The 15,313-nt window shown below is 44.1% G+C and overlaps 1 protein-coding gene across 21 annotated transcripts in view; it reads left to right on the top strand.

The window, feature by feature from the left end:
* Positions 1-15,313, top strand: part of LOC138203162 (receptor-type tyrosine-protein phosphatase F) — a 166,540-nt gene that overhangs the window by 95,214 nt on the left and 56,013 nt on the right. For 11 of the 21 annotated variants that reach the window (XM_069157853.1, XM_069157845.1, XM_069157856.1 and 8 more), the window contains exons 6-10: positions 3,193-3,303; positions 10,786-11,055; positions 11,891-12,472; positions 12,771-12,904; positions 13,659-13,803. In XM_069157853.1, the coding sequence (XP_069013954.1) occupies positions 3,193-3,303; positions 10,786-11,055; positions 11,891-12,472; positions 12,771-12,904; positions 13,659-13,803 (1,242 nt within the window). Of the gene's footprint in view, positions 1-777; positions 796-3,192; positions 3,304-10,785; positions 11,056-11,890; positions 12,473-12,770; positions 12,905-13,658; positions 13,804-15,313 lie in introns of all 21 variants that reach the window. The other 10 variants (XM_069157839.1, XM_069157843.1, XM_069157837.1 and 7 more) reach the window with 1 other exon arrangement.

The following is a 15,313-nucleotide window of genomic DNA, read 5'->3' as shown; positions in this document are numbered from 1 at the left end:
CCTCAGACTAACAATCCTTTTTACCCCCCACCCCATTTCTTGACATCTGCTGCTGTATCAGGTTTTACATTACTGCATATGACCTGAAATGAGGCCAATGTTGCGACGACAGAGAAGAAAAGCATGTTATTTTGCTGCCACAGTTTAACAGAGAAGTGCAGACCCGGTCCTTATTGCATCACACTTGCTCGTTTTTTTTTTTTTTTATTGAGCTCACAGATGCATTTATTCTATCTCTTCACATCATCCAAATCAATCACTCAGTAGAGATACTAACCTCTTTTCAGTTTAATACCTCTGACGTGAATCCTTCTTGCTGTCTGTCACTCTGTTTACTCTGTATGACTTTCATTAATTTCTCTTGCTCATTTTACTAACTGCTGTCTGCACAGAGTGGGGGCCATCTTAAATTAGAAAGCTTCATTGAGCTATCTCCTTAAACTGCACACTACTTTAATGCCGCTATGAAGCAACGGTAAATGTGGTTGTAGCTGTTGTCTGCAAGTACAAAATGTTGGCCTGACGGAGAGGATCCTTCTCAAAGGCTTCTCGTCTTCCACAGACAACACGTGCAGTCCAGAATTAATATTTGCTTCAAAGCATTTAATTGAGTGCACTGAACTTTGTCACATTGCATTTAAGTGGCTTCTACTCTTTATCAGTTGTTTTTTCTTTCTAACTGTGGCCTGTCAGAAGCCATGTTTTTTCTCCCACTGTTGTAAGTAGATTACTAACTAATCTCTCAACCCTGTTTGCATCGAAATTACTTCCACCTAGGTGGTACACCAATTAGAGGTAAGATTGATGAATAAAGTGTATTGGAAAATATCACGTCCGCAACATTTCCTCACACCCACCTCCAGACCCCTGCATTCTCCCCGACGCCGCATCACCAGGTTCAACCCACATCCTCTCACTTTCCCTTTCGTCTCCTCTCAACATGTTCTGTCTGCTCCTTAACAAACAACAAAATCACCAACCGTGATGTCATGAGAATGGGAAGGCAGAAGTGCAAAAGTCTTAGCCTGTAAATTAGCCTTTTCAAGGCTCTTTCTTCACTGAAAGAAACAAAGCACGTTCACAAGGAAACACACATCCGCATAGAAAAGAAGCATCTTTCGGCTTCAGGTTCCTCTTTTTCAGCAAGAAAAGGGGAGAAGCAGTTGCATTTTAAACTAAAGCCCAGCATCACCACGAGAGGATCTACCTGCTTCCTCTACGCATCTTCAATGCAAATTGAAATGGCTGCATTAGCATAAAGCCAATGCAGCACTGCCCCGCAGCACGGGAACAGGTTGAGATTGTTAAGGTGGAAGCTTCGACCCCCTTTTCATGGAAATCATCTGTTTTCCTGCTCAGACTGAATGCAGGATTTTTTCCCCCCCCCACAACAGCAGTGAGGAAAACTGTGGCGGTCTGGAGCAAGCTGGATACATTTCAAACTGCCGGCGCTCCTAATAAAACCCATTTTAAATTAGATGTTTAACTCTTTAGGAGCTAAGGGAACCTTATGGCAGCCTCTGTGCCCCCTGAGGTAATTTCTGCTCTTGTAGAAGATCCACCAGCGTTCGAATAGTAATTGAAGAGGTTCAGTGTTGCAGTCTGACAACTGCCACAGCAGAAACCGTCTACGTTTCTGTAGTACTCGCGCTGTTTTCTCCCATAGGAGAGCAGGCAGATTGGCAGATTGGTGACACTGACATTAGTATGCGGGTGCATGTCAGTGCTGAATCAGACAGCGATGAGCTCAGCAAGCCGAGCAAACACCTTGGAGGGATGTGTTGTCATGAGATGGTATTATCACATGTCACTGCCCCGCCCTGTTTCACATCGGAGATTTTATCATTGTTACTATTTTTGTTTTTTGGGGTCTCAATGATCCAAGTCCCCTATGGTTGGTGGTGAACCTGTTTGTTACATTCATCTCATACTGCATGATGTGAAAAATTTACCCTGACATCATCTTCTGCTGAGTATTTCTGTCGTTCTCAAACTGCATGGTTGCTGGCTGCCTTTCATGCTAGTACCATGCTGCTTTGGAGACGTGTCAACTGTAATCACTCACTTGTGACATGCATACATTTATAAACCGCTGACAGAAGTAGTTTTATTTTTAAACTTGTATCTAAGTGTGTATCTTAAACCGTGTGGTGCAGGTAAGTTTGCTGTTGCTCTTCTTTTTCTTTTTTTCTTTTTTTTTCCATTTGTCAAATCATAACGTGCTTCATCTGTCGGCCATTTGCAATTCAGTAGCAATGATTACATGATGGCTGCGGACATGGCGTGTCAAAATGACCACACCAAGACAGATCCCCCGGGATTTTATGGTTTGTTAGAAACAGCATGTTAGCCTTCACTCTGATGACTACAGCTACTTGGGATTGTGAATACTAATCTAAGCCATCTGGCAGAGGTGAGACACGGTCAGTAATGACCCCACTGCTAAATGCAGACTCAAACATGGCTGAAGAAAAGATGCCCTCCACTGGAACTTGTTGACTTCATAAAAAAAAAAAAGACTTCAGTCATCAATTACATTCAGTCAATCCTTTAGTTTAAATATGGTTGTATTTTATTTGATTTCAACAGAATATCCAAAAACCTAGTTTCTCTCTGCTCAATACTTAAAAGTACTCTTAAGGCTTTAAATCATGTTTTTTGGTTAAAGTATAAAACAGATCTACGTGATATTTAAACAGCAATTACAACTGTAGATGATTTATTTATGTTACATTTATTCATCTGCTTTTGATGTGGTTATTCTGCAGCATAGTTTAGCTGCATGCTAACATCTGGCTGAGACAGATAACCTCTCCATGACACAAACACTTAGGTCTGTCAGCTGTTTCCACAAGCAGAAGGCCTAATCAGACTGTGATGGTTTTGACATGTTATTCGAATGATTAATTGACTCTCAGTCATGGTCGTTTTTATTTTTTATTTTTTATCTCTAACGTGACTAGGCATATATTCAATTAGCAGTTCCTTAAACTTGCCACATCTACTAAATGCTTGTGCTGCCTCAAGTATTTTCTTGACAAAACTCCGTCCATGTCTGAGCATGAACTGGGTTAGTTAACTACGGGCTCCCCGGCGAGTCACTCGTGCTGATATCTGCTGTGGTTTCATGCCAAGTTCCATCTCATATTCCACAACTGTCAAGACTGCTAAATTTGTTAATCCTCTATGCAGGAGCTCTGCAAATTGAGAGCAGCGAGGAGTCGGACCAGGGGAAATATGAATGTGTTGCCATGAACAGCGCTGGGACCCGTTACTCTGCTCCTGCCAATCTCTACGTACGAGGTAAAGTCAAATGTCTCTCTCAATTGTGGCTTTCATCAATCATGAGATTCATTTCTGTTGACTCAAGCATTTTGAAATCACGTGCATGCCTTTAAAGTGTCTCCTCTTAAACATGTACATATGTACACATATGAAACGGTGCAATTCCAGCTCTTCTCAGGAGTGTGCAGACTGTTGCTGTGTTCCAAAGGACATACTTCCCTTCGGACACTATCAAGTACTGCTCTTACATATTAGGACTCATACTTGTGTAGTGCAGGAATTTTTGACAGAGTAGTGCTGTTTCAATCTGCTCATTGCTGTTCTGCATTGATCCGAAATGACCTCAGCATGTGGACACGTCACCCCGCCAAAATATCTTTTAATTATTTTACCCCGAAATGAAGGTGCCAAACACAGAGGTTCTTCTGTCCAGCAGTCAATGTGAAAAACAAACCCTTTTGTGCCGTCCTCCCTCAGACGCCTTAATTTGAAGATTTTTAACGCAGGTGGCCCCGCCCCTTCCTCCACAGAGCCAAAATGGTAACCGTTTAAGATGGAAAGTGTCCAGAGTTTCACACGTGTTTTGTGGGGTGTTTTGAGTGCATCCTCCTGGTACTTGTAGCACACTGCATGTTTCTGTACTTGACAGTGTGAACGCACTCATGCACTCACAATAGTGAAAGTCAGTCCACAAGTACGCCATTTGGAACACAGCATGTGTTTCACCGTCCTATCAGCTGTATGTTGCACCTGATAAAATGGGACAATTTACACCTTATGAAGGTTTCTTAATTCTTATTAATAATTGGAGTGATTTCCAACATAGCTGTGCTCACCTCCAACATGAGAAAAGTTATAATCAGCCACGATAAGTGTACATGTGTGGAAAACACGTACAGCACCTTTAATTGTGGTGTTATTTTCAATATACCACTATTTCTGTCTCTTTGTCTTTCCTCCACTCATCATTATAAACCGATACCTCCCATGAGCTGAACTAACCCCGACTCCGTGTTTGGCTGTGAACCCAACCAGGTGCGGCCTCTGTGAAAGCAGCTGCATTGAAATCGTTTCCTCTGCTGGCACCGATGCCAGGCCCTCCTTTCTTTTATATTTTGACTGTATCCAAAGGTTCCATTATTACCCCCCCCCCTTCCCTCCCGCACAACCCAGAGCTCCTGGAGGCATGCAGGGGGTCTGGAGTTTCAGGGTTTGTTTTTTGTTGTGGTGTCTCCGTGAGCAGATTAATGCAGGGCCAGGGGAGCGTCACCCATCCTGGGAAAAAAAAAAAAAAGCTGTTACATAGGGGAGAGAGAGAAGTCTAGGAGGTCAGCCCCTGCGGATAACACCACCATGTCTGATGTACATGAAACAGAATATCTACTCCAGTTGTTAGTGTGGGTGGAGGAGGGAGAGAGGGAGTCAAAGTGTCACGGCAAGAAAAAGACACGCTTGGCTATCATTTCCAAATTTTGTTAAAAGCATACGCTAGTGTATTATACAGGCTATTTTATGGCTGACTAATTCCACTGTCTCTTTTTACATTTATCAAGCTAAAATAAGTAAATTAAAGTCTGTTGTTTCCCATCTAGCTTGTGAAATTACAAACCACTGTTTAGGAAATGTAAAATTGAATCGAGTGTACTTTTTAAAACAAATTCCCCCTCACTCAGACAAGCTCTATTATTATTGAGCATCAATTTATTCCTCACAGGCAGGTATCCAAAATAAATGTTTTTGCAGAACCTCCTCGTGGATCAGGGGAATCAGAGGTAAAATCATTCTCAAGGACCACAGTGGAATCAGATTTACAGATTAAACACTGGGCTCCACAAGGTTTAGATCTTAAATCTTGACAGGGGGGAGGTAGTCAGCCAGCCAGCGAAGGGATGTAAGTCTCGTCTATTAATCAGGACATGTCTGTCACAGGTGCAGACTCTGCCTCCCCTCCCTCCCCCTTCCCCCCAGAGGTAATTACAGTAGTTGTGTGGCGTGGCGCCAGCAGGGGCCCCCAGGCCCAGCTAGTCGGTAACACCACCCAGGTAGCTGTCAACCCATTGGTCTTAACACCAAATGTCCCCCCCCTCAGCCTCACCACACCAGCGGCGAGATAGAAATCAAACCAACCGTAACCTTTTAAAAGTGTACTTGTCTGGAATGGAGAACAAAGGCTGGAGCCATGCTTTCACTCCGTCTTTGTTACCGCTGCAGGGAATGAGGAGATGGGACCTTGGGCTGTGCTATCACTCGGCTGCTAGATTGGGTTTAAAACATGAGGGACTCGAGACAAGCGGCCTTTGACATGCCTTTCCTGTTGTTATACTCTTGACTTTTTTGGATTCTGAGGCACAAGAGTGGAGATCTTACTGCTTTTAACATCTGCTGCGAAAATAATTCAATGAATGTTGTATTTTACAGTGTTTAACGCTGAGACTTTAGTATTTTCGCATTATTTTTTTTTTACTTTTGAGTACATTTTAAGACTCTTGAATAAATTCTGCGTTTTCTTGCATTTTCATCCTCCCTGGGTAGAGCAGTAATTTGTAGTCTTGAAATGTCAATACAGTTAGTGCTATTTGAAGGTGACATATGAAAGGATTACCATGAGAGAAAGAACTGTGGTATTATTCTCTATCAACACCCTTCTAACACCCGCCCACATGCACAAACACACTCCTGTCAGACTTGCTTTAAATGGGCTTGTTATGGGTTGGTGTTTTGTGTCTGCGAATGCGTTTCTGTTTTTCTTTCTTTCCTTTTTTTTTTTTTCCACTCACCGTCGCCACCTGATCCAATTCCTGTCTGCAGGTACACATTCTGCCGGCACCACCGTCTCCACCCTTGTCTTGACATTTTAGAACCACCAGAGAGTGATGTCCTCATATTTCTGTGTAGGTGGGGGGAGGAGGTGGTATTTTTAATTTTTTTTTTGGTGGATGAAGGGAGTCTTCTCATGGATTGTTTCTTCCCTTCCTGTCTGTGTATCTATTTATGTCCTTCCACTTCTCATCCATTAAGAATGTGTGCGCGTCTGTAGGTGTGAAGGTGCGCACGTGCCCCTGTTTGCCGCGGGTTGCTTTCGGTGACCCTCCTCTGAAGGAGGACTCCATCAACGTGGGCAGCATCACAAGCGTGCTGTGATTGTGCATGAGCGCTCGTTTGTCAAGTGCTTATCCCACGACGGAGGAGGGGATGTCAGCTTCTGTCTGCTGGCACTCCTTCATATATCCATGTGACATGTCAATATGTCACAGAGGATAAAGTGCTGCAGCTGGGCTTTTCTTTTCCCAAAGTGTCTTCATGCTGTTCTATGTGTGTATATTTGTGTGTCAAGGAGAGAAACGGGGAAAGTGTTCAATTCAGGTCAGTTTTATGACGGGTTTTTTTGAAGGTACACGAGTATATCGAGCATAGCCAAGTTCAACAAGTGCTCGTGAAGTGGAAAAAATTGTTCTAAACAAACAAAAAAAAAAGGCATGACAAGTCCAATACCTTGTACCTAAAGAGATGGAAAATTGTGCTACAGTTTACCATTCCTAATGATTAATAAGACGTTAAATTTCACTGTACAGTCATAACTGTCTGAAATGTCACTCCTGGTTTCTTTGAGTGCTTAAATTTAAATGATATGAGTAATTTTGAAGAAAAAAAAACAAATTAAATTGGAATATTAATCATCCAAATGAAAAAGATGCAGAATAATATGGAGTCACTTTTAATAGTTAGTTTCTCTCCTTGGACCCGTATCTATGCATTACTCTGCCTCTCTGTGCCATGTCACTAACCTCCACTGTGTCTCTGGAAACACTGGTCTGTTTCACTGTGTTGTCTTCCTCTTCACTTTTCATTCCATCGCTCACCTCCATCAAATCACTTCATCTGCAAACAGATCAGCGTGAAGGTTGGTCATTTTCACTTTCTGTCATTCCCTTCCATTTGATGCAAATTTTGCAGTGAGGTCAACCATCCTCTCCACCCTCCCCCTCATGATGAAGACGTTACATATCCGTCCCTGACAAAACAAAAATAATAGTAGTAGCTCCCTAATCCCCTGTAGTGTAAACGTGTACTGGTGTCTACTTGTTTGCATGAAGCCCTGAATAGCTCTTGCATGTCTTCCGTGCCACTCCCTCAAAATCGTGTTTCGATAAGTCTTGCCAAAGCACATAAAGGAGTCCCCGAGCAGTTAGCTTAGGTCATTAGATCTCTGTTGTGTTATGTTGCCGTGCATTCTTCCTATGCGCACCCATGTTGCCATCCCTGTCAGCTGCATCCATCTAAAACTATAGCCGCTTTCACACTCCGACTTTCCATCCGCCTCTGTAGGCCTCATCAGAGGGGTGTGTGATGGATTACTCCGGTATTCAGGTGGCAACCGGATTTGTCAGGTATTTAGGCAGCAACACCCCTGCTCTCCCACTGAGGGACATGGGTATCAGAACTGACAAAGCCATTCTCAGGGGATTATGTCTGTTTTACAGCCATGGGCATTCCTACACCCAGAGCCTGAAGGATGTGATAGGCACATGTTAGTCTAATGAGAAGACAGACATTCCCCCAGTCTCAGTGTGATGCTGCAGCAGGTCCTGCAGAAAAAAAAAAAAAGGTTGTTGCAAGACCCTTAGAGAAATGCATACACTGTTGGGGAGGGGAAGGGAGGGGAGGGGGGTTACTGTGAGATAGATAGATAAGATACTGCGTAAGAACCAGGCATTAATACGTTTATGAAAGTAATTTTCTGACTACTGGACCCTGATACTCATATTTAAAGACTGACCTCTGTTTTATAGCAGATCGTACTCACATTGTCCATGCCAGAGGTAATGTCTTGGAAACGTTATTTTCTTCTGAACCATTTGGAAAGCACTGCCATGCAAAGAGCTGACCTGTAGAATATTTAAGAATGAGCTGGCAGCGTGCTGACAGGGGGGATGATCAGCCATCATGGTAGCCCAGCACTGCGTGCCAGGAAGCCCGGGAGCCTGCTGACTCTGTGCCAGTTTGTGCCATATATTGATTGACTGAACAGGTTCTGCTATCCTTGGGCACTTTGTCAAGGCAGTTAAATTTATAGGTATCCAGCAAGCAGGCAGGCAGAGTGGAGACAGGGCTTATTTTGTAGTTTTGATAGAGTCCCGGAGCCCATCTCTCCACGCCGCTCTCAACAGGAGAGAGGCTTCGGGGGAATCGATAACAATTACCTGCCCTCTAGTCATTTTGTTCCACAGCACCTCTCCAAACTTAACCGCACGCCATGAATTATTCACAACATTAAGTGTTCAATATACACAGGCCCCATTGACTGACTGCTCTTAGCACTGTTTAGTCTTTGGAATCGCAAAAGAATAACAGACACTTTGAGCTTAATGGTTTTACATTAGGCCTGCTTCGCTCAGGTTTCTCTTTTTCATAAGCATGTGTTGTGAAAAATAGGTTCGCTTTTGTGCAAGAAGACACAGGTGGCCGCCAAAAGGAAGGCAGTGAAGGGAACACTGACATCACTTTCTCGAAGTACTCAAAGCGAAGTGTGTTGTGGCTTTAGTCATACTGGAAATCAGATGTTCAGTCATTCATATGAGAAAATTGGACCGAGTTCTTCCTTTATCTTCCTTCCCCGGCGTACTCAGACTTGCTATCCTGTCCCATATCTTTCCTCAACTCCTGTGCATGCTTTTGCTTGAGAATGTCGTCCCAGTCCCGTTCCCAGGCTCGGTAACCCTACTCAGCCTGTCCGGTCTTTGCATGTAAAAAAAAATCAGCCATATTCCCATGATCCTCGGAGATCAGATGTTATGGTTTATGTAAATCTTTAGAACTTTTAATGTGTCGCTTCCTGTCTTTTTCCAGCATGAAACCCTTAAACTTGTACCTTCTCAATCACTCATTTTGTAAGCATAATGTTGTTATTAATATCAGACAGTCATCATCACTCTGTCCTGAAGCTTGGCTGACCTCTCTGTTCGTGCTGTTATCTGGGAAATTGTGTAAAGCAAAAAAACATGCACGATGGGGTTTTGGGGCTCAGACCTGGATACTTCATATTTTTATGATCCTAAGCCAAGTAGTTTAGGTCCACATGATTGTGTTGATTAAAACAGCAGAGGGTCTATATGCGGCACCTCGATTATTACGGTAAAATTCAAATGAATGTCAACCAGGTCCCCCTTATTATAGTGTGGGTCCAGTGAAGCAGCCTTTTTCCTGACTGGAATCTCAAAAGGTGCTTTTGTGTTTTTCCATTTCACCACATAATGAGGGGAATAACAAGCATGGCTGTAACGACGTTCCGGTTCAAATTAGATCGGGGAGGGAGGGGTGAAGGGAGGGAGGGAGGGGGGACTCATATTTGAAAATCCATTTTCATGTAGACCTGTGCAAAAGAGCAATTACAGTCAAGGGCTTTTTTTTTTTTTTTCTTTTTTTTACAAGAGATACACAGAGATGTTGTAAGGCATTAGGGGAAACAAGCGGTATGTATTCCGCAAGCACGGTTTCACACCCCAGTGTCTTGAAAACATATGACCAGCAGTAGTTGGATAGCAATAATGGGTCCTCAGTGGGGAGCTAAATGTTTGGCTTGGCTTCAGTTTCTCCACAATCAAGGTTGGAGAAGTCAGAGCGCCCCCCCCCCCCCTTTCTCACACTTAGCACATGGTAAAATGAAGCGTGTCATAAATGTAACAGGTTTGACACTGATGGATGTTCACATCACGTCAAGCTTTCTTTGCCATGTCAAATGGATAAGTTTGTTTCGGTTGCCAAAAGTTGCCCCAAAAAGATCTAAAATGTGTAAATTTGGAAGGCATCTTTATTTAGATAGCAAGCAAGTCATATGTAAATGCTGGCTGCCTGTTTATTCTGGGCGAGCCTTTCAGTAGCGTATGGAGCCGCTGCATTGGTGTTTGCCTTGTCCCTGGCGACGTCAACAGGCCCTTCTTGTCTCCATGGGAACCCCTTTTTAATGTCAGCCTATCTGCATATCAGAACAGCACAAAAAGAGGGAGGAGAGAGAGAGAGAGAGAAGGAGAAAGACAGACTGAGCAGAAGGAGCCAGAGAGAGGGAGCGGGAGGAGAAATCAAACAATAGCATCTCCACAGGGTCCCTCAATGATGCAACTCTCGCCACCATTTGACACCCTGACAAAAGAGGGCCAGACATAGTCTCCAGCAAAAACTGGGCTATTTTTGATTATATTCCCCTTTGTAAGCAAGAGGATAAAACATCCCCTCAAAGATTTCTTGTGAATTTCCAGAGCCATTTTGTGACAGTCCTATTATTCACATTGTGCTCGCCTGTACATTTGGACAAAAGCGATCATCCCTCCATTCTATTAGCTCCTCTGAGTTAGCTTTTAGTCTTGTGGTGTTATGGGGGCAAGACCATTCGGGAAATCCGTGTCCCCCCCCCCCCCCCCCCCAAAAAAAAAAAAAGCATCATACTCATCTTACATATCCTACTTATTCACTCCCCTCTCTTGCCTCTTCTCTTCACCCCCTCAGTGCGAAGAGTCCCACCCAGATTCTCCATTCCACCCACCAACCAGGAGGTGATGCCGGGCGGCAGCGTCAACTTGACGTGCGTGGCGGTGGGCTCACCGATGCCCTACGTCAAGTGGACCACGGGCGTGGTGGAGCTGACCAAGGAGGAGGAGATGCCGATGGGACGCAATGTGCTGGAGGTCACCAACATCCGCGAATCGGCCAACTACACCTGCGTGGCCATCTCTTCTCTGGGCATGATCGAAGCCACAGCTCAGGTTACTGTCAAAGGTGAGAGCCGAGAGCGGTGCGGACTTGTTGTTTCCGTATGTGAGGTTGTTGCCGTAGCGATGTGAACTCTGTTGATTTGAGTCACCCGCAGATTCATATACAGATAATGAAATGTTTTAAAGCAAAATAAGCCTCTTTCAAAAACTTCTTACATAATCACAGCTTTCATTGTGCAGCAGATTGTGCTTTTATTGACATATTATAGTCTCTTTGTTAGCCAATAATGTCAGCCTTGTATGTATTTCTTCCAGCATGTCCTTATTTGTCTGCCACCAAGTGTTTGTATCAATGTGGTTCTCCTCACACTCACCTGTGTGTATGTGACTTTGTTGCAGCCTCCATTATCAGTTTTTGTTTGTAATGATTTCACTCTCCACTCAATGATCGATGCACAAAATGTCACTGCCATTAGAGGGACCGCAGCAGCACAGACCCCCTTCTTCAAGGAAGCCCTAATACAGACCCTCTGTTTAGTTTGCATCTGTCACAACAGGATCCACTCCTGCAATTTTCCCGTATTGTCAGTAATGGCCAGGCCGGTTAATAAAAGCAAAATTGGGACTTCATTTGAGCTTTTCTATTCATTTTGGAATAATGGCTGCTGACAGCACAATAAGAATTAGCTTATGAAGCAATCACTTCAGTGCGGTGAATTACAGAATAGAGAATCGCATGACTAGTTATGTCTTTTCTCCATATGTGCTGTGTTTAGCCGTATTGTGTCTGCATTTTGAGAACTGTGTTATCGAATGTGTCAGAAGTCCAATTTTTCTCAAATTACCCACCTGTCCTGAAAGTGATAGTGAAAGCTAATACCTTGCTTCTCCCTCCTCAGCCTTACCGAAGCCCCCTACCTCGCTCATCGTGACTGAGACCACAGCCACCAGTGTGACTCTCACATGGGACTCTGGGAACCCAGAACCCGTCTCCTACTACATGATCCAGTACAGAGCCAAGACCTCTGACAACGGCTTTCAGGAAGTGGAAGGTGTGGCCACCACCCGTTACAGCATCGGTGGACTTAGCCCGTACTCCGAGTACGAGTTTCGCGTCATGGCTGTCAACAACATTGGCCGGGGGCCTCCCAGCGACCCCGTGGAGACGCGCACCGGCGAACAGGCCCCCTCCTCGCCACCTCTGCATGTCCAAGCCCGAATGCTGAGCGCCAGCACAATGCTGGTCCAGTGGGGACCGCCCGAGGAACCCAATGGGCAAATCAGGGGCTACCGGGTCTACTACAGCTCCGACATGACGGCTCCACTGAGCGCCTGGCAGAAACACAACACGGACGACAGCAGCCTGACGACCATCTCAGGCCTGACTCCCGATATCACCTACAGCCTCCGGGTGCTGGGCTTTACCTCTGTAGGTGACGGGCCACCTTCTGACATCTTGCAGGTCAAAACCCAGCAGGGAGGTGAGCAGCCAAACACTGTGTGTGGCTCTGAGTGTTTGTAAATGTGTGTATGCTCATGTTTAATGTAACAAGGCGTAAATAGTGAGTTAAAAGTCCTATATTTTACTGGTGAGTCTGCAGTGTTTGTGAAACGGCTCATAAGGCTATTTGTGTGTTAGTTTCTCTTTGCCATGCAGTCACAGTTGGTGAGGAGGTAATTGCTGCTGACACTGTGGAGAACATTTAGCTTCACTAATGTCCTCTTTTTGTTCCTTCTATTCTTCAAAAAAAATCTCTCCTCCGGCCTGCTCTTCACCAGTCCCTGCTCAGCCGTCCAGCTTTGAGGCTGAGGCCGAGCTCGACACACGCATCATACTAACATGGTTGTGGCCAGTGCAGGACCCCATCACTAAGTATGAGCTGCAGTACTGGGAGACCGGCTCAGACATCAAGGTTAGAATAATAACATGAAGTTATAACTATTTTATGACCTGATTTTCTCTCCTACGCTGCATCTCATCTCGTCCTGTCTCATCTCATCTCATCTCATCTCATCCACCTATCTGTCTGTCTGTCTGCCTGCCTGCCTGCCTGCCTGCCTGCCTGTCTGTCTGTCTGTCTATCTATCTATCTATCTATCTATCTATCTATCTATCTATCTATCTATCTATCTATCTATCTATCTATCTATCTATCTATCTATCTATCTTTCTTTCTTTCTTTCTGGCCGTCTTTCTATATATTTCCCTGTCTGTCTGTTGTCTGTCTCTGCTTTTGTCTCATTCTACTGTGAGACTGCAGACGAATGAATCTTAGTTTTTTTATGATGCAATTTCTCTGAATTGGAAGCTTCAATTCAAGCCGTGTTGTTGTTGTGTTTGCAGTCAGCTCCCCGGCTGATGAGAAAGATTCACTGTAGTAACACGTAGCACAGTGGTTCAATTCTCTCTCGTGGTGTTGTGGCCCTTCATTCAACTCTGTTGGACCACTGCACTAGTTGTAAACCAGAGGACAAATTGTGTTTGGAACAAGCTGCTTTCGCATTTGGCTGTATTCTCCACTTTGTATGCATGTACGTAGGAGAGATCAGGCTCCAGGATTTCAGTGGAAGCTAAAGTAATAAAGCTCAACACATTAAAAAAAAGAGATTGTGATTGTCTTTGAATTAATATTTCTTGCATTTTCCGTCCAACTCTTTACCTTCCAGATACATGTGCCCTTCGACCCAGCAGGCTCCTACGCTGTGGATGGTTTAAAGCCCGACACCTTGTACCGTTTCTCCCTGGCAGCCCGTTCTGAAATGGGTTTAGGTGTCTACACTCAGCCCATCGAGGTCCGCACCGCCCAGTCCAGTAAGTACACCCTCCTTCCCCTCTCGCGCTGTCTCGGTCGTCTGTCTTATCTACGTTTGTCCACTAACAAATTATTTCAGAGAGTCGCCCACCACCAGCTGCAGCAGGTTTAGTTCGTTCGGTAGTGGATTTTTTTATTTTTTATTTTGCAGCTTAAATCAGAGAATGTGGGCAACTTGAATGTCAAGTGACTTTCAGCACAACATAAAAAAAATGCTGACACTGCAGCCATCCTGGTCAGCTTTACGCTTCCACAGTCCCTCCCCTCCCCCCCGCTCCCTCTGTCACCAAAAATTAACCCTCCTGTCTGTATATCTGAGGGCAGACTCCGTGTCAAAGGTAGGTTTAATGTGTCTTGTTCCCACATGTGTGAGCTGTGCTGTGTTGTTTCGTCTCATATCATTATGTGCTTTTACAGTGCCAGCACTCAAAATGTCACTCTGCCAGCTGACTGTGTTTATTATTTATTTATTTTTTGCTGCAGTGGCACAATGCTTGTACCCTCTCGCCCAGAGAGATTGCAGTATGTGCAGTACACGTTTGCCTTTGCACATAAGATTATAAACAACAGAATGAATTTCACTTAACTCGGAGGATACGACTCCTAAAACTGATGCAGTCGACGAGAGAGAATCACGGAAGCACACAGTACAGTCATGGTGTTACACAGTGGAGATTTGTTCCCTCACAAAAGATCTTTGGCTGAGTAGACATCAGCTCGCAGAGTGCGCACAAACCCAACAATAGACTTGTTTAATTTTGGAATGCGATCAGAATACGATGAATGATTAAAGTTAATCATGGACTTAACGTTAATTAGTGACAGCTGATTTGTCTGCATTTGCATCAGTGCACACAGTCAGACTAACTTTCACTTGCATATGCTGCAATACCAGCAGGATCCAGTGGACAAAACACACTGGAGTACAGTGAAGGAAGAGTCACATTATGATTGGCTTTATTTTAGCTGATACAGAGTCTTTAAAATATGACCAGATTGTCCTTGTACCAATCTTAAGGGCTTGTTTGTGTTAGTATACATTGTGTTTTACTTTGATCACTTCAGATCACAAGCCAGTAATCTCACTACAATTATAATGCTTCATTTTTGACCTTTTCAAATCGGTCAATGAAATTCCAAAATGAACATCAGATGAACACTAACACTTAAAATTTCTGTTCACTTAGTAACAGGATCACTGTGGCATTACAGTAAAATATAGACTGGACAGTCTGTACTGTTTCCTCCCCGCCCGTGACGGCAGATAAAATGAATAAAACACACAACCGCAGATCACTCTTAGTTGAGAATACGAGTGGCGATGAGTTTGTGTTCTTGAGACGCAAAATATGGTGAAAAGAATTTGGATTTCATGCAGTGGTTGGATGGGGTGCATGAAAAAAAAAGCAACAACAGTCTCGGGAAGGCCCGGAGGCAAACAGACGGCGGGAAAGTGTGACATTTTCTAGTGCTGCATTTCAATGTTTAGAATCATATATTTTTAAGAGT

The sequence above is a fragment of the Embiotoca jacksoni genome, unplaced genomic scaffold, assembly GCF_022577435.1.
Source record: "Embiotoca jacksoni isolate LCO1_2020_lvr unplaced genomic scaffold, fEmbJac1.0.p SCAF_22, whole genome shotgun sequence".
NCBI lineage: Eukaryota > Metazoa > Chordata > Actinopteri > Embiotocidae > Embiotoca > Embiotoca jacksoni.
The sequence above is the reverse complement of the archived record's forward strand: the minus strand, read 5'-3'. Positions and strand labels throughout refer to the sequence as shown.